General features: G+C 43.7%; 1 protein-coding gene across 1 annotated transcript; it reads right to left on the reverse strand.

The window, feature by feature from the left end:
* Positions 1-2,351: 2,351 nt before the first annotated feature.
* ABRAXAS2 (abraxas 2, BRISC complex subunit) lies at positions 2,352-17,784 on the reverse strand. Its single transcript, XM_066323445.1, has 9 exons — positions 17,676-17,784; positions 16,307-16,397; positions 13,392-13,428; positions 11,439-11,505; positions 10,830-11,020; positions 10,226-10,345; positions 9,467-9,551; positions 7,810-7,924; positions 2,352-4,595 (listed from the first exon to the last, which is right to left on the reverse strand). Exons 1-9 carry the CDS (start codon positions 17,745-17,747, stop codon positions 4,126-4,128), a joined length of 1,248 nt encoding a protein of 415 aa, XP_066179542.1. The 5' UTR covers positions 17,748-17,784; the 3' UTR covers positions 2,352-4,125.
* Between the last annotated feature and the right edge of the window lie 516 nt (positions 17,785-18,300).

Genomic DNA, 18,300 nt, shown 5'->3' on the forward strand with positions numbered 1-18,300 from the left:
CCTGAAGGTAACTCTTACTGGATCCAGCTGACCTGCCTTGACATCCATCTTCATCTGCAGGGCTTGCCTTGGGAAGCTGAGCCTGAAATTCCCTCAGAATGAGAACAATCTCCCGGGCTGGAGCTCTGGTAGAGTGAGGTCTCCTGAACTTCTGCTCTCCCTGCCTTTGAAGCCTCTCTGCTTCCACCAGTGGGAATGACGCTGGCTGTTCCCAGAGGGGAATCCTGGTATTTTTGTTCACAGCAAAGGAATCTCCTTTTTCACTTCTTTTAGGAACTTCAGCCAAAATGCTGCTACACAGTAAAAGGTTATTTATAGGTGAGTGAGGAGAAAAAAAAAACCAAGAGTCAACAATTTGGACATTCTTGCTCTTGGTTCCATGAGGTGTGACAGGTATAGTAGTGAGAGCTCTGCAGGGGGACAAATGGGAATTTGAGCCACAGGATATTCCTGTCACTGTCCTGACCACAGGCTCAGACAGCTCATAGAATCCCAGAATGGTTTGGGTTGGAAGGAACCTTTAAGATCATCCAGTTCCACCCCTGCCATGGCAGGGACACCTCCCACTGTCCCAGGCTGCTCCAGTCCCCAATGTCCAACCTGGCCTTGGGCACTGCCAGGGATCCAGGGGCAGCCACAGCTGCTCTGGGCACCCTGTGCCAGCCCTGCCCACCCTCACAGGGAACAATTCCTGCCCAAAATCCCATCTAACCCTCCCCTCTCTCAGCCTAAAGCCATTCCCTGTGTCCTGTCCCTCCAAGCCCTTGCCCAAAGACCCTCTCCATCTCTCCCGGAGTCTCTTCAGGCACTAGAAGGTGTCCAGGTACTTACCAGTTTACTAATGAAACTCTAATTAAATTCTGGGTTTTTTTTTTTTTCCCATAAGCTACAGAAGAGAGCACTATAAAGTTACTAAATCTAACACAGAAATCTAACACAGAGAAATGTGGGTGAAACCAAAGATATTGGAGAGAAAAGAGAAAGCCAGAGGAAGATTCACCTCAAAGGAAGCCAGAAACCAACACCTTTTCAGCTGATCTACAGACTGCTCAGAGGCAGAACCATGGAAAAACCAAGCACAGCAAGTCTGTTATCAAAAAAAAAAAAAAAAACAAAAAAAAACAAACAAACAAACAAACAAACAAACAAACAAACAAAAACCTTAAAATAAACCTTGCAGCACCAAAAAAAGCAAAGTTTCAGACTGGTTCTAGTTACATTCTGTGTGCTCAGAACATCTCCCCACTTAACAGGAGTTTTATCAGTTTGCTTATCTTATCTTGATGCTACACCAACAGTAACAGCTTCTCTTTACATTTTAACTCAGGACATGTCAGAGGCAGTGAAATGTCCCCAGAGCTGTGAGACATGAACTCCAAACCTGCAGAGTCATGAATATGCCAAAACTAACAACGCTCATGAGTCTTTCTGCCAGCATCTTCCATCCTGTAAGCAAAGACAGGACTTGGAGACTCCCAGAGTGTCAATCCAAGCTAATTTCAGAAATATTTGCTGATGCTTCCTTTTGTAAGCATATGTGATAGTTCTAATTCATTGAGCCTTCCCATATGGTGCAGCCCTGTTCTTCTCACCAGCAACAAGTCAGAGGGGGAATAAGAGGAAATTTGGAAATAAAGGAAACAGCAGCTCCAGGTTTCTCACAATTAACCAGAAAACATTTTGTGGTACCAGGGGAACTCCTGAAGGATTTGGAACTGAAGAACACAGAAGCCAATTTTCAGCAGCTTTTCATCAAAGCTGCTTAGAGAAAGAACACAGCCACAGACGCTGCTCCTGGGAATCACCAACAGGGATTGCCCAGGAGTGAGACTGGAAACCTGCTGTTTCACAGGTGGGAAACTCCACAATTTAGGATTAAAGGTGCTCCTGTGGCCTTCTGATGGATCACAACCCAGCAGTGTCGTTTTTAACAGGACTATCATGAAAACTGCAAAGTCTAGGGGTGCATTTTTGCCAGAATATTACCTACATTAAAAAAAAAAAAAATTAATAAAGCCACACCCCCACATCCTTTGTTCTTATGAGTCAGCAGTTATGGTGAATGAAGATACCTGCAGGTAGGCACTGGCTGGAGGGCACGATGACACACCTGTCCCACCCACATGGAGCATGGAAAACCAAGAACTTTTAATATTCTTTGTTAAATAACCCCAGAATTCAAGGATCTTGTATGGACATAAGCACATGTGTGAGGCAGGGAATACTCCCTCTGCCACACCCCCTCAGTCCCCCAAGCAGAGCAGCCTGACCAAACCACTTCTGAGCTGCACTTCTGCCTCCCAGTGAGCTCCTCCACCCGTGTTGCAACCTGACAAGCATTAAAAGCTGTGTTTAGGATTAAATAAGATTTTATTGTCACATTTAACTGCTTCGTCAGAGATGTACATTTTGCAGGTTTTTGTGCAGAATAAAAATGAAGACGGTGGCTGCCAACCTGTCAATTCTGATTCCACCTGAGCCACAGGTGCTCACGGGTGGTGACTCCACAGCAAGGTCTCTGTTCCAGGGATTGCAACACTCCAAGACAAAAATCCATCCAGTTAAGGCTAATGAGAACAATGCAAAATAGTTAAAACCAGAGCACTAGATGTTTAAAGGTGGAAACACTCAGTAGAAGAGTGGCAATTTTAACATCTCATTTTTTTTCCCCAAAGTTATTTTGCTTAATTGAGTACAGGTAGGGAGAGGGTAATGAACAGACTTTTGCCTATGGACATGATCCAAAAGACTAAAATTTCCATATGTAAATTTGAGATATTTAAAAATTTTAAACAACTGCTTTGCTGTTCTGGGTGTAAACTGAAGAAGTGGCTATTGATGCCTCGAAGTGATAAATGCTGCAGATAACCTCATCTTAAAATGTGTATTTTCTCATTTACACATCAGGGATAAAGTCCAATAATACAAACTTCTTAGTGGCACAATTTCACATATTTTGGGCAACGTTAGCATACAAGCAGTATTTAAATAAAAGTAAGTGCATCCAAACATGAAATTCTCTAAATATACCACACTTCATTTATCCCAAATGGCAGTTTTCTGACAAGAGCTGTAATTCAAATTAAAATAATCATTTACATGTTTCACCCAGAGGAAAAGAGGTAATAAACCCAGGGGACTCTCCAAACAATCTTCTCCTACCCTATCCCCTATTTATCACATAAAATAACTCATCTAGAAGCATAAATCCAATACTCAGATGCAAATAAAATGCAAGTAGCAGTCTCTGATGTTCGCAATTTGCAGACTCCAAAGTCCAATCATGATGGGATTTACTACTTCTGTCGGTCATTTACTCCTGGATGTGCACTTCATATTTATGCTAAAAGAACACATGAGACAATAAATGAGGCTAGTGTGGCGTAAAGTCATTGTAAACCCAGTGAGACCAGAATAATTCTATTTATGACATTCATCTGGATGATTTACCAGGCATCCCACCCCCCTCGACACCCTTTACAGAAAAAAAGGCAACCATCAGTTGAAGTGAGACACATTCTGTTTGTAAAAAAGGTCAGACCAAACCCCTCCTCTGATGAGGGCATGCCCAGGGAAGGAGGTTGACCACATCTTTTCCAATCAGGCTTCTGAGAATTATCAAAATTTCTTTGCTTGCAAAGGCCAATTTGGCTTACCATACAAAGCTATTCTGAAGGCGGATGATATATTTATTATTCCCTTTCAAAAATTAAAATTCAAGGCATGATAGTGCAAGAGGTAAGTTTTGATTTGAGAACATTATCTGTAGACTAACTGTGCTTAGTTACTACATCCCAATTTATTGTCTTAAAGAAAATATGGCAACAAAAGCTACAAGATCTCTATAAATTTCATTTTGCCTAAATTTTACCAGTACATCCATGAACCTCATCAGTATTAGTACAACTTGATTATCCTAATGATTCCATTATAAAACTTGCAAAATGTATCACAAGGTGAATAAACCATCTAGTGCAAGTCTTCTACATTTTTGTGTGCACAGTAATCCTGTGTAGTTCATTTCCTCCGGGTCCAATCCCCAAAATCTCTCGGTAACAATTATGAAAAAAACCAGTGTCATTGTGGATTTTTTTGTCGTCGTCGTTTGTTTGTTTCCCCCCCCTATCAAATCTGAGAAGTTTGAGTGTTCCTGGAATCGCCATCGGGATGTGCTGAAGGTCGGGACTCCCTTGTCTGTGAGTATTCACTGTCAGAGGACTCTGTGGGTTCGAGCAAATTCTCATAATCACTGTCTTCTGACTCGTCAGCATTGTCAGCGAGCGCTCTTTGGGAAGGGGGCATGGATGCTCCATTGCCAGAGTATTTCAATCCCGCACTTGTGGGGACGTAACTGGAAGAACCCACTGCCTGGGGCCGAGGCATGAAGACGCTGCTGCTCTCCAGGAGCCCGGGGCTGCCAGAACTGTCTTGGGTGCTTGTGCTGAAATCCGAGTACGGCGGGGGAGGGTCGGACACGTCGGAGTCTTCGAGCGTGCAGCCTTCCACGGCAAAGCCAGTGTAGGACATCCGGGGGACAAACGTGGGCTCCACGTTATCTGTCGGCATTTGCCTGCTTAAAATTGCCTGCTGCATTCCTGCAAAGCAAAGAACAGGGGGTGCTTATTGCTTTCTTGGCAATGTGCTCCATGTACCTGAGCTGCCATCACCTCGCCTGTCCTCTCTTCTTTCTTTCTGCTTGTTATCAAATGCTCATCCCTGGCACGGCTTTCCAGCCCCAGCACTGGATCCTGTCCTCTCAGCCTGCTCCACTCATCTTTCATACTTCTGATTTGAGGCATCAGTACACTATTCCTGACATCAAATCTTTTATCCTGCTCTTTGAGCACATCAAACTTCCCTAAATCCAGCAGTTGCAGCTATGAACCTCATCAGGATCAGCACAGCTCAGTTATCCCCGTGATCCCATTTCAAACCCAAAATGAGTCAAAAAGCAAATAAACTATCCAAGTGCGAGCATGCTACACTTTCATGCGCAGTCATCCTGTACAGATCATTTCCTCCAGTTTAAGCTCCCAAAAAACACAGCTACAGGATGTTTCCACAACCTGTTGCTGTTTCCACCTAAAATTTTCTCTGTATTTTTCAGCTCTTCTCACATCAAAAAGCAGCTGTGTTAGGGCTCAACCTGCCTCTTCCTCTCCACCTGCATCTTATTCAGTAAATCTCAACTCACTTTTCATCCACGATAATCAGTATTTGATATTGTATCTTAAAAATATCACTTTATCCTTTTTCTTTCAATGTCCCTTGTGCTAGAGGACAATCTAATAACTACCGCAAAGAAATAACCATATCTTCTTTCCTGAAATTATTATTTTAAAAGACGCCTTCACATTAAAAATCTAATGATGGAATTATAGCTGGGAGCATAGCAGGGTGTCAGAACGGGAATGTGAAAGTCATCTTAAATGAGCTGATTTGGAAAATAATTTGAGGAAGACGTGCACAGGAATAATGAACTGCAAACACTGTGAAAGAAGGAACACTTGCATCCTCCTGCAGAAAAGAAACTTGATTTATGTAAACCATAAATATCAATATGCATGAGGTGTGCTCAGCTGTGGAGAGACAGGTATGGATCATTTCACTGCAGTTGTTAAAAATACAACCAGAATATATGTAACTATGGACACCACAATTTGAAAAATAGGGGAAACGGGATAAATGCTACAAAACACAAGGACTCGTCAGAGATCTAATAATCATGACCTAAAAAGGAATAACTGGGATTAGTAGGGAAGACTGAAGAAACTATTTTACTCTTAAATGTGCCTAAGAGGCTGCTGCAGAATGGTAAATTTGAGTACTGCACACGAGACACAAGGAAAGACTTCCTGGCAGGAAGTTTTGTTAAGCACTGGGAGAGGCTGAAGTTTTTGACTGGTTCCTAAGGGGTTATTAACCAACAAACCTGCCAGAACTGACACTGGAACGTGTAAGGTGATGGACACAATGGGATCAGCTCTATTCACTCTAACACCATATTTCTGGAGAAACCCCAAATGGAGGGTGAGAGCTCCTATAACCACTGAGATGTCTCTTGGGAATAAAAAGAGAATTTCCCTCAAGTGGCTACATAACAGCACTCCGTTTCTGGACCACAACAGGAGAACTGCAGTGGGAGATTTCCTGGCATCTGGGGAGTGCACAGCACTCACCAAAGCCTGGAACATCCTGCTATCACAGAACTACTTCAGTGATCTGGCAACTGAAGTCTCAGCTGCCTTTTATAAAGGAGTGTTGAAGTCCTAACCTGTTAACCCAAAGTTTGTAAGAACACCAAGCTCTCACACAACAGTCCTGCAGGAACTGGAATCAAATTCCCTTTTCCTCACTAAAACTGAGGAAATTCTCCCAGCATCGAGCAAGTGAGGGAACAGAAGGCCAGATTCAGTAATTAACTACTCACATCTAAAAATACTGCAGAGCTCCAAGCTGCATGTTTTCTTGTTTCAGCCCTCTCACATGATTCTCTGCTCTGGCATGAATTCTCAGTCCAGCATTTGCATCTCCCTGGTAGTACCCAGAGTCAAGCACTGACTGCTCTTCCTCCTCCTCCCCCAGCTTTTCCCATCTGTGCTGGGATCAGTTCCAGTCACTAAATACCCACCTCTGCTTCCCCATAGTAGCAGTTCCCAGCCTACTTCATCTACAGCCAAGCAGGAAACAGCAGTGACTCATTTACTTCCACCTTTTAAATGGTCCTGGGCTAATCCTGGCTCTGCTACCTTGTCTTTGAGGTTCAGAGAAAGAAGAACTTGGGCTGACAGATCAAACTGTGCACTAAAATGCTCATGTGATAACAGTATCTTGCTGCCTGGAGAAAATTAAAATACCAGTCACAGCAGCAGCAGGCCCATTGCAGAGTTCAGGGTGTTCACCCACCTAAACCATCTTTCTGTCACACACTGCTTTAGGTAACAGGATACAGAAATAACAAAGAACAGCTCGTAGCTAAAATGACACAATTTCATTATTTGCTTATTGTTTCAAAACATGGGTAAAAAGAGGCAGTGTTTGCTGAAATGTGTAATGTGCTTATGAATTATTTAGGTTTTGATCTTACTTCCCATTTGCCTATTCTCTGTCCCTACTCTCCACCTTCAGTCTTCCCTTGCACTCACAAATTCAGTTAGATCAGCAATGTCTGTTTGGAAAGAACCAAATGCTTTATAAAACTTATCTATTGCTAACCAAAGTCTCCTGAGGCCACACTCAGTTTTCAGGAAGGAGGGACAGTGTGGCAAGAAGCCAAATCTGCTCACACAGCAAGGCTCACTGACTCAGGAAATTATGGAGCAGCAAAATAAGATGAACAACACCTACAAAGATTTACTTCAACGCTGAAAAGTGGTATTTCAGTGCTAAACATCTTTACCACTAAGTCAGCAAATGGGAGTGAGAAGAAAGAGTTTATAAAACCATGGATAGCTCCTGGCCTGTGAGCACAGTATCCTGTTTCTTTCCCTCAAAAAGAATCTCTCCAGCTTTTAGCTTTTTTTTTTTTTCCCCTCACTTTTCTTTTCCTACAACTGATCTTTTCCTGTGTTATTTCAAGAACTGACTTGCTCATTCTTTCTTTACAGTGTTGTCTCTCCTGTATTTTAAGCCTGCAACACTCTCACAGCTCAGGTGTCATTCAACATAAATCCATCCCTTCCCAATGGGATGGCTTTTCTCCATGAGTTATCAGCAATACAACAATTCTTTTAACTCCACAAAACCTTTTCTCCTCACAGCATCTGCTTCTTAAAAAAAAAAAAAAAAGGTAATTAAAAGGCAACTTACTTATTTCTTGTTCTTTTTCATTCTTCTTTTGTGCGATTTGCCTTTTTAACTTGTTTACCTCAGCTTGAAAAGATTCAACAACACGTTCACTTTTTTCTACATCTATACATACTGCCTGGGAGAAAAACATAAGGTATGCTAAGATTGGGCAAAAATATTGGAAATAGTTTCAGGACAACATTAATAAAGTTACTACCAGACAAGAAGCCATGGAAGCACAAAACTAAAAGCAGGATTTGACTGTAGCAGAAACACTCAACCTCAGGATTGTTTTCTTTACTGGCTGTTCCTGCATTATAGTAAAAGCATTTCCAAATAATTCATCATGACAGAAGATTTGTAATAAGATCCAAAGCTGGTTAGTGTCCCATCCCTGGAAGTGTTCAGGATGGATGAGGCTTGGAGCAAGCTGGGACACTGGGAGGTGTCCCTGCCATGGCAGGAGTGGAATGAGATGAGCTCTGAGGTCCCTTCCCACCCAAAGCATTCTGTGATCCTATCAAATTAAGAAATTGGTCATGATCACTTCCAGGCATGATGATTCCAACATCGTGTTCCAATGCCTGACAGCCCTCTCAGAGAAAAAACTGTTCCTAATCTCCAGTCTAAACCTCTCCTGGTGCAACCTGAGGTGGTTTCCTCTCCTCCTGTCGCTTGTTACCTGGGAGAAGAGAGCAACAATGTCTCCCCTCAGCCTCCTTTTCTCCAGCCTAAAGAAGCCCATTTCCATTTTTCCAGGCAGTAACTGAAGCAACAGCAGAGCACAGAGGAAAGCCACGCTGCTGGCAAGAGCAGCATTACAGAATAATGCCATTAGCTAATGGACACATCTCTCAAGAGAAACTTTCCTATTCCCTGAAGCTGCCGTGGAAGTGTCAGCCTCACCCACCTTCCAAAGGAGGTTGGAAGGTGCAACTTCCCAGTGAGAAAGAGCAGCTCCCCGTGTGCAGGCAGGTGCAGGGGATGGCTGGAGGGATTACTCCTTGTTCCCTGCTCCAGGAGCCGACCGGCAGAGCTGAGCTGGAGCAGAGACACCAATCCCCCCGGGGCAGATGTGAAGGGAAAGCCTGGGAACAAGCTGTGACTCCAGCACAATTAGCAGATGTGTGAGCTCCCGGGGCAGCACAGCTCCACTGCTCTTCACACAGGACAAGCTGTGAACTGACAAGCTCACAATCAGCAGAGCTGACACTCCAGGCATTTTCAGATGCTTTGGCACATTTGGAGCAGGATTCACTCATGCTCCACACAAAATGTTCACAAGTTTTAACTAACAGATGGTGCTCTGCTCATGCTCTGTACCCAGAGCCAGGAGTCATTTTTAAACCTCTGCAAATCCCTGCGGCCCTCAGCAGGGCTTCTCTTCACTGCAATCCCTTAAAAATGACTAACACCTCCCATAAATCACTAAGTATTGAATCATTTACTTCCAGAAGAGAAAAAAGGTCCTATTCGTACCAACCACTTTCACAGAAGCCACTGCAAACGCTCACATTAAATAGAAACGGAAAAGTTTAATTTTAAAGTCAGCCTTATTTTCCTACAGTTCATGATAATTGTTTATGAACTCTAAAAATCTCCTCTACTCCTGCTTTAACCAAAGGATGAATAAAAGATGCCACATATATACAGACCGACATGGAGTAAAGGATGTTACCTGTACTTTTTCCTGAAGTGCATTATAAACCTGATAGATAGCCCTGATGTCCTTCATCACTCCATCTTTGTCAAAAAAATCAGTACTAAAAACAAAAACAAAGCAGAAATAGTGAGAAAAGACAATGCAGGTTTCTAGCTCATGCTGTCTTTGAATTCCTGTTAAGCAGTCTATAGTTGTGTTTTTTAAATGTATCTTATTGCTAAATATGCTATTTGAGCAATAGGATATTGCTAAAAATGTATCATGCTGTCATAAACAAAAATTTGGACAGCAGCATATTCAATACCAAAATTCCTTCTGGAACAATAAAGTCTCATTCATTTGAATGAGATTAAACTTGTGCCAAAATCTTTAAGCTTGTATAATTTCATTGTTACCAGCCAGAAAAGCTACTTTGAATTGATGGCATTTAATTGAGAATACTTAAAACATCAAGAATTCAATGCTTCTGAGGCAGAGTTCAAATGCACACAGAATTCCTTGGGGTGGTGGGTGGAAATCAAGTCAGAAGCTTCCAGCATGAAGGGCCCCAGCATGGACTGGCCACACCAACTCTGCTTTTCTGAAGAGTGCACTGAGTTCTCTTGGTTCTTCTAAAAGACCCAGTTCTAATCAGGAAAAAATCCACTCTGGAAATTGATCTCTCTCCTCCAGAAGTGGTATTTTGCTGCTCAACGTGCACATTTGTAGTATCCTCTGTGAGGTACAGAGTGTAGAGTTTGATGATTGCTTTATTTAAAAAGGAGAAGTCCTTACCCGTGTTCCTTAATAACTTTGGCATAATTCTGAGAAGTATTTGGCACTGAAGAAACTTTGTATTCCTGTTGACTAGTGTTGCCTAAATTAGGAATAGTAAGTGACACCCTTTGATTATACCTGCAGAGAAAGTTCAGAAAGATTTCTTGATTAATTTGAAAAAGATTCTTAACAAAAGCCTTGAATTATCCCACCCCTCTGATGATAACTCATTTAATTTTAAAGCTTCTGCATTGGGTTTGTTATAAAAGTAGCTGAATATTACAAGTTGTGTTCAAAATAAATGCAGGATCACAAACTCCCTTAGTATAGAGCCATCTCCACACCTCTTAGAACCTTTGAAATGTGCACTCAAACTACCAGAGACACATTCAGATCCACTAGAAGAAACACGGTAGTTTCTGATGTCTCTTAAAATAGATTTTTTTTGTCTGATAATTTAGAGATTGAAAAGAATTTTTGCTCACCCGAATTTTAATTTATAAATTACTTGCACAAACACAAAGCCTGTTTTAAGTGAAGTTGTACAAACTCCTAAATAGTTTAAAGCATAGCAGTAAAAGGCAGAACAAAGTGTGAGGACTCATTGACAGAGTTTGCTTACCTTCTGTTTGGTCTAAAAAGCACATATTCTAAAGCATGAGTTGAGTTATTTGCAGTGGAAATGAAGCTGAAGAGAAGGAAGACGAGATCAGGCACTCCAAGGATGTGTGTCAGCTGTTTATGGATGATGTGCTCTCTGTATGACATCTGCTGCTGAGTGTTCCTCCGAAATCTGTACCATCCAATAACGTTCTGTAATCAAAGCAGAGCAGGAAAAACCCCCAGTGTTACCTGAGAGACACAGATGGACCTTCTGAGAATACAGGGCCTGAAATTGTGGCATCACCATGACCCAAAAGCTTTGGGACAACAAAACAAACTGAATTCCTCGAGATTTGAGTTTGAGATGGTCAATACAGTCCTACACTTTTGGAGACCTACATTTACATCCTTTGAATTTCCTCAGGGAAATTAGACATTGCCCCCAGTTTAATCTAAGCACCACAAATCCAACAGCTTCTGTACAGGATAAGCCTAGGATCAAAACAAACCATCAGATTTGTGAAGGAAAGTATTTATTCTAGTTAATTACCTATTTTTTTTTCTTTCATTTGTTTTCAAACACACTGTTTCTAATGCTTACAACAGGAGGAAATGATAGAAAACTTACTTTTCTTCGGTCTTTGAGAATCCTGTCCAAACTCTCCTCATTAACTTTGCCTGCATAGTCATAAAAACTTGAAAAAAGAAGGAAGAGAGAAAGGTAGGTACAGTTTATCCACACATATTATACATAAAGTAAATAATTTATACTTTGAGTGCTCTACAAGTAGATGGCATTCTAGACAATACAAAAGCAACTTCCAGAGCCTTATTTTGACCAACCAGAAATGCACTGTGCAATTTTATTTTGACCAGCACTCTGTAAAACCCTGCTTTGATAATCTACCAGCCCAGAAGAAATGAAAGCAGGGCCATTTTAGATGCTACTTCAAGCCAATTTCTTAAGCTCCAATCCTGCCATTGCACTCAAATGGCTGGATCCTTGAAACCAAAAGAGTCAGCAATAATTCAAAATATCCTGGCCTTTCCAGATGGTTCTGCTTCCACAGCTGAACCCAAACCCTGACACGTTGTTATTTTGTGGACACGACAGATTTAGGAGTTTATAAATCTACCTATGCAGACAGGTTTAGAAATTCAGATAGATCAGAGTGCATGATAAAAGGAAAAACATTTGAAAACACTCTTCTCCTTGGTCTCTTTCAAGAGCTGACAGTAACACCTAAAGCAGTGAAGGAAAATGCTACGGTTTAGGGGTCTATGACTTCAGCTTTTGAGGGGGTTAGGTAAAAAAACACCAAATCCTGATCTCAGTGCTTTGCTGGTAAATAAGACTGGAAATACCATTTGCTTCAAGGCGAAAGTTGTTGGGAAAACTCAAGACTACAACTGATGAGCAATTTGAGACACTACGTTCCATCTGCACCATTTTTTCAATTCATGTTTGCAGTATTTATTTATAACCCTGGTAAGCAGTGGATATCCAACCCTTTACAGGAATAACCAACAGCATGTTCTGCTCCTGATCAAAAGTGTCCAAGCTGTGAGAGTTTCTGGTGCTGTGCAGTAAATGAATTCATCAGCTCTCCTGAGCAGCAGCCTGCAGTGAGAGCTGCCTGCTCCCCTTCCTCCAGCAGCTCTGGCACTAACAACCAGCTACTTGCCTGGGGGAAGCAGGGAACGTGACCCGTGTGGATATGTGCTGCACAAAGCATCCCTGGGATCCAGGAGGAGCTGAGCAGACACTGGGATATTATCTCCAAGCTGGAGTCTGCGGCATTTAAATCTCTGGGTTAAGAGTACCCTCTCTGTAATTATCAGCCAGCAAGTGACTGACTGCAGCTTTTCTCTTGAATGCAACCAGTGTCAATCATAATGTCTAAGGTACTGTGTCTTCTTAATTGGCTGGAAATCTCTCAAGACAAGAGGAGATTAATTGGGAATTCCTTCTCAAAAGGAGTTCTGGACAGTGCTTTAGCTTCACTGTGTAACAAGCGAAGACTATAGAGATAATCTACATGTAAATAGATGGAAGCTGTTAAATAGAATATATTAGGCCCATATTTAATTTAAATTCTGGAGTTCAGTAGATCAGAAGGCAAAAATAATGAGAAAGCTGAATTTTTTACATTAATTAGTTGGTGCAAGTTGGTACCACTAAGCACAAACCAACTTGTTAACCCAGCAAGTTACCAGGGTTAGGGCACACAGGGACCCAGCAGGCCCAGCCAGAGCCAGCCTAAGACTGCAATAATTTAAATTGATTCTGACATTCATCCTCATCATCAGAGTGATATGAGCTGACCTGACTGCTGCCCTACCTCCACCAGCTGCACAAGATGGAAATCCAAAGAGACAGAGAAACAAACCCCTTCCAAGCTGCACTACAAATGTAAACTTTAACTCTGATGGTCATGGTTGGTGCCATTTCTGTGTGCTTCTGTAAAACCATCAGATGAGCAAACACTGACAGGGACATTTGAAATGCTAATGTATTGCAGGGAGCTCCCTATTTTTATATTCTGCAGCCACCACAGCAAAGACAACAAAAGAAGCTTACCTAAAGAGTTTTGAACAAGGCTCATGGTTATGGATTTCTGCAACACAAACAAACAAAAATAAAAAAGTGACATATGTCCAACTGCTCCTGGCAAAGAGAAATTACAGTGGCATATCTTGCATGAACTTTCCACGTCAGAGCTACTGAAATATTTGTGTCAGACCACACAGTGCCCTTAATGTCTCAACACAATGACACAGCACCATACCCAGAAAACTGCCTTCACTTCATCATTTGCCTTTTTACACAGAAAAATATTTTAATAAGCAAGGCATACACTTGCTCAGATACACAGAGATTTATCTGAGCCTCAAATACACACTTTTGATAATATTTAATAGTTACAAACTCCTCACAAAGGCATTTCTGATTTTTTTTTTCTTTTTTCTACACCTTTCCACAACAACTTACTTGCATTCATACACATTATTACAGCAGCAAGGAATAAAAAAGGGATGGGGAAGAGAATCTCTGAAATAGTATACATTGTAGTGTTTAAAGAGGCAAGGCAAACAGAATCTCTAATGAGAAAAGGGGTTAAAAGCAATTTCAAAACATTTAGCTGCACTTTATAATTCTGTTATATGAAATATTAAAAAGTCAGGGCAGTGTTTTTTCATTGGAAAGGTTGTGATAAATGCTGAGATGCTTATTTAATCAGCAAAGGTTGTAACATGTCAGCAATCTCAGAGGAGAGTGAGAAAAGAGTAAAAAACCTATCTTACATTGTTTTTCCAACACCAAGCATGATTTTTTTCAGGGCCTTGGAGCAACCTGGTCTAATGGAAGGTGTCCCTGCCCACGGCAGGAGGTGGGACAGGATGGGATTTCATGTCCCTTCCAACCCAAACCATCCTGTGAGGGATCCTGTGAGGACACAGCACAAACATTCCCAGCTCCTCCAGCAGAACCCCCCGGAGCTGAGCAGGAACTCTGTTCAGGCTCTGCTCCCTGCAGTGATTCAGCCCCTGCTGCTGCTGGGGCTGCCTCAGCAGAGGCACCAGAGGATGAGCACAGCTCCCAGAACAGCAGCCAGCTCACATCCACATCTCAGCACATTTGGTGTCTATCAAAACAAGGCCCTGAGCACCCGCTCCAGGCACCCTGCCCGACAAACTGCACATCCTCACTGGCAAAGACTCCTCGGGATGCTGCTGTTAGAGCTACTGACTCTCCTTATTTGATATAAAATTGTACCAACTCTAATATTTTCACACCATCATGCAGGCATCTGTGGAAACAATCTGCTAACAAAGCCTGTGAGTACAATGATTCCAGCTTAGACCAATCCCTTCCAGCAAATACATTGACTGCAACAACATTCTTCATTCTTGGGTAATGATGTTGCTACACAGACCTTGAGTTTTGAGAAACAGGAACCAAGAAACCTCCTGCTCAGACCCCACGAAGCAGCCAACATTTTAAATGTAAGGTTTACACAATGACTTATTTATATATATTTATGTATCTAGTACACATACTATGTACACACACTTATATATTTAAACACCACTAAGGAAACACAAAAGAAAGATAAAAGTCATCTGTGACAACACTGCCACAAAACTGTCAATCTTGTGAGCTGAACTGGGAGTTCAAGAGTTAATTTTGATTAATGAATATTGAAGTAAAAACGTCAAATTAAAAAAAAATACCCAGAAGTTCTTCAGGAATTAGTAATTTTCGTTGTCATGAAATCACTGTGACCAATAATGTGACAGAGGGGTGATTTAAAAAGGGAGCAATTTTTAACACCACAAACACTTGGTTTAGGAAACCAGGCCAAGGCTGCAGGTGGTGGCATCACTGCCAACAATAACTAAGATCAGTGACCACTGAAGAGCAAGGGCTAATTTAAAAACCTAAAAATGACCGGCTCTGTCAGTTTTGTCTGAACACACAGAGCCATCAGCGACACTCTGACAGTGATTATATGCAAGCACAAAAAATGCTACACCTTTATCTTCTGTAATTTAGCTCCTAAATTTAGTCACTTTACCCCCCGTGTTCTCTTTGGAATAACCAGAAGAGGAAAACTCCTCCACCTTCTGGAGTCCAGAGCACAAAACCATCACCACTGCAAGGTGGGAAATCTCCTGGGATGTAACGTGGTACCTCTGCATATGTTCATAAATCACCTATTTTGTGTCAGAATAACATCTGAGAGTCAGTCCAGAGCTGTTTGTGTTTGCACTGAGCTTTATGCACACCCTGCTCTGTTATCTGGGATCACATTCACAAAGCCAGGTCATTAAGGAGGTTTAAATACATTTTAACAGCTGGTCATATATCCAGAAACAAAAAGGCAGTTTCTTTCAGGGCTTTCCTATTTTCTATAAAACAAACATGCATCATCTTCTCGCTCATGTCTAAAACAATCTCCTTCAACCAACACTTAACAGCAAGATCTTTGATCTTTGTTTGGTTTTTACAACACATCAGCAATACAGAACTTGTGCTTATCAACAAATTGTCTGACAAATATTCCTTGTTCAATCCTGCTGTGACAGTTCATGGTGTCACCAACTCCCAGCCACTCATCCAAACCTGATAATCTGCCCCTTTCGGTATCAATGAATTAAGTAATGAATTAATTTTATTTTGAGCACATGCTGTATTTAGGCAATGGTATCAAGCAGGAAATTCCCCTCAGTAATTTTTTCCACCATGGAATGCAGGCAAATATCTCCAATGTATAATCTTTCCTCTATAAAACGAGGTGGATAAAGGCCCAGTAACTTGTAAAGATTTGTTTCCTTTCCTCACATCTCAAGCACAAACACAGAGACATTGTAGCAAATGTGATCCTGAAAGTCTGATACACCCTGTGATGGTCTCATAGGAGAAGCAATTCTTAATTAAACATCCTGAAAAGGTGAAGCCTGAGCAGAAGGACTCAAATTTACATCACTTACCTATCACTTGTAGAAATTCGGTGTTGCTGATCTGTGAATCACTAATGCTAAAAGTCTCTTCTTGTCTCACCTCTCCCAGCAGAAATCCTTCCTGCAATTTAAAAAGAAAAAAAAAATTAAAAATAGAAATAAATACACTATATGCAGTTATTTACTGTAACTTTCTTAGCTTCAAACTGAAACAAAGACGAAGTTTGAAAGACACATCTGAGCTGCAGTGGATATAAACTGCCCTGAGGTTTCACCAAAGCTGGTTTTCTACTTTGCCAGCATCCTTTTACAAAGCTACAGGGATGGGCTGCCCAAAAGGAACATTCTACACACAACTTACACATGGGAAACTCATCACAAAAGGAAGAGCTCTGCCCCAGCCCCAGCTATGGGGGAAAGAAGGAGGCCTGAGCATGATGCTGCTCTGCTCCAGCAAAGCCAAGGGAAGAGGAGTTTAAACCCGCAGGGACTCACACAGGTTTTAGTGTGTGTGGCTGGACCCTGAACAACATCAGGGATTGCAAAACCCAGAAGGCAATTTAAAAGCAAGGCAATTTCAAGGTAAATTAATTTATTCTCCATCCCTACCCAAGATGAAGAAGGAGACTGAGTTGGAATCAAGAGCTTTTGGCACAAGGTGCAGAGAAAAAGAGCAAGCTCAGGCTAAAAATGTGCCAACAAAACCGAGGGATTCGGGAACACCCCGGCTCTGCACTGCGCCCGTGGTCAGTCGCAACTGCTGGAAAGCCGCTCATGGAGCTTTTACAGGAGCGTTTTCCTGCCACAACCCGAGTCCTGCGAGAGCCCCACCCCGCGGGGAGCACCTCGGGCACCCCGCATCCCGGGGGCAGCATCCCATAGACCTCACATCCCGCCCGGGCACCCCGCATCCCGGGGAACAGCCCGAGCATCCCACGGGGAGCAGCCCTGGTACCCCGCATCCCGGGGGCAGCATCCCGCGGACCCCACACCCCGCCCAGGAACCTCACATCCCGGGGGGAGCATCCTGGGGACCCCACATTCCGGGAGAAACACCCCGGGCACCCCACATCCCAGGCAGGAGCCGACACACCCCACATCCTACCCGGGAAGGAGCAAACCGGGCACCCCACACCCGGGATACCGCGCGGAGCATCCGGGGCACCTCACATGCCGGACACCCCACATCCCGCGGGGAGCCGCCCGGACACCCCACATCCCGCCCGGACACCCCACATCCCGCCCCGCTGTGTCCGTCTGGGGCCGCCCCCGCCCGCTGTGACCCGCGGCCGGGCCCCACCGGCGGCGGCGCGGCCTAGAAGCTCCGCAGCGCAGCCGCCGGCCGTGGTACAGCGTGAGGGAGCCCCACGAGCCCGGGGCGGCGGCGGGGAGCACGTACGTGGTCGGCGCTGCTGTTGGCGCTGCAGTAGCACACGGAGCTGAAGGTGTAGCCGGAGATGGACGCCGCCATGACGGACACACCGCCGCCGCCGCCGCCACGGCACACGCGCGCCGGACGCACGCCCGCTTCCGGTGGCGCCGCGGGGCATCATGGGGAGTGTAGTCCCGGGGAGCAGCCGGGTACCCGCACGGCGGGGGTGGGAATCTGTGCGAGCAGTTGGGCCATGGAGTTTGGAACAGACCGCCGTGCCCATCGAGCCCAACTTGTGACCGATCGGCACCTTGTCACCGAGCCCAGAGCGCTGAGTGACACGTCCAGGTGTTCCTTGGACAGCTCCAGGCGTGGCGACTCCACCACCTCCCTGCGCAGCCCTTTCCAACCTTTGACAACCTCTTCTATGAAGACATTCCTTCTGACACCCACCCTGAGGCTGCCCTGGCCCAGCCTGAGGCCGTTCCCTCTCCTCCTGTCCCCGTGCCCTGGAGCACAGCCCGACCTGTCCCCTCCTGGCAGGGACTTGTGCAGAGCCACCAGGTCCCCCCTGAGCTCCTTTGCTCCAGGCTCAGCCCCTTCCCAGCTCCCTCAGGAATTCTCCAGCCCCTTCCCAGCTCCGTCAGCTCCT

Source organism: Sylvia atricapilla, chromosome 8, assembly GCF_009819655.1.
Source record: "Sylvia atricapilla isolate bSylAtr1 chromosome 8, bSylAtr1.pri, whole genome shotgun sequence".
Lineage (NCBI taxonomy): Eukaryota > Metazoa > Chordata > Aves > Passeriformes > Sylviidae > Sylvia > Sylvia atricapilla.

What these genes read in the sequence shown, in the direction of transcription:
- ABRAXAS2 (XM_066323445.1), bottom strand. Translation starts at nt 17,747, where the DNA reads ATGGCGGCGTCCATCTCCGGCTACACCTTCAGCTCCGTGTGCTACTGC. An exon ending in TTCTCAAAGACCGAAGAAAA is followed by an intron (nt 11,021 to 11,438) that starts GTAAGTTTTCTA and finishes CTTTGATTACAG; the next exon opens with AACGTTATTGGATGGTACAG. An exon ending in TGAAAAAGAACAAGAAATAA is followed by an intron (nt 4,596 to 7,809) that starts GTAAGTTGCCTT and finishes TTTGCTTTGCAG; the next exon opens with GAATGCAGCAGGCAATTTTA.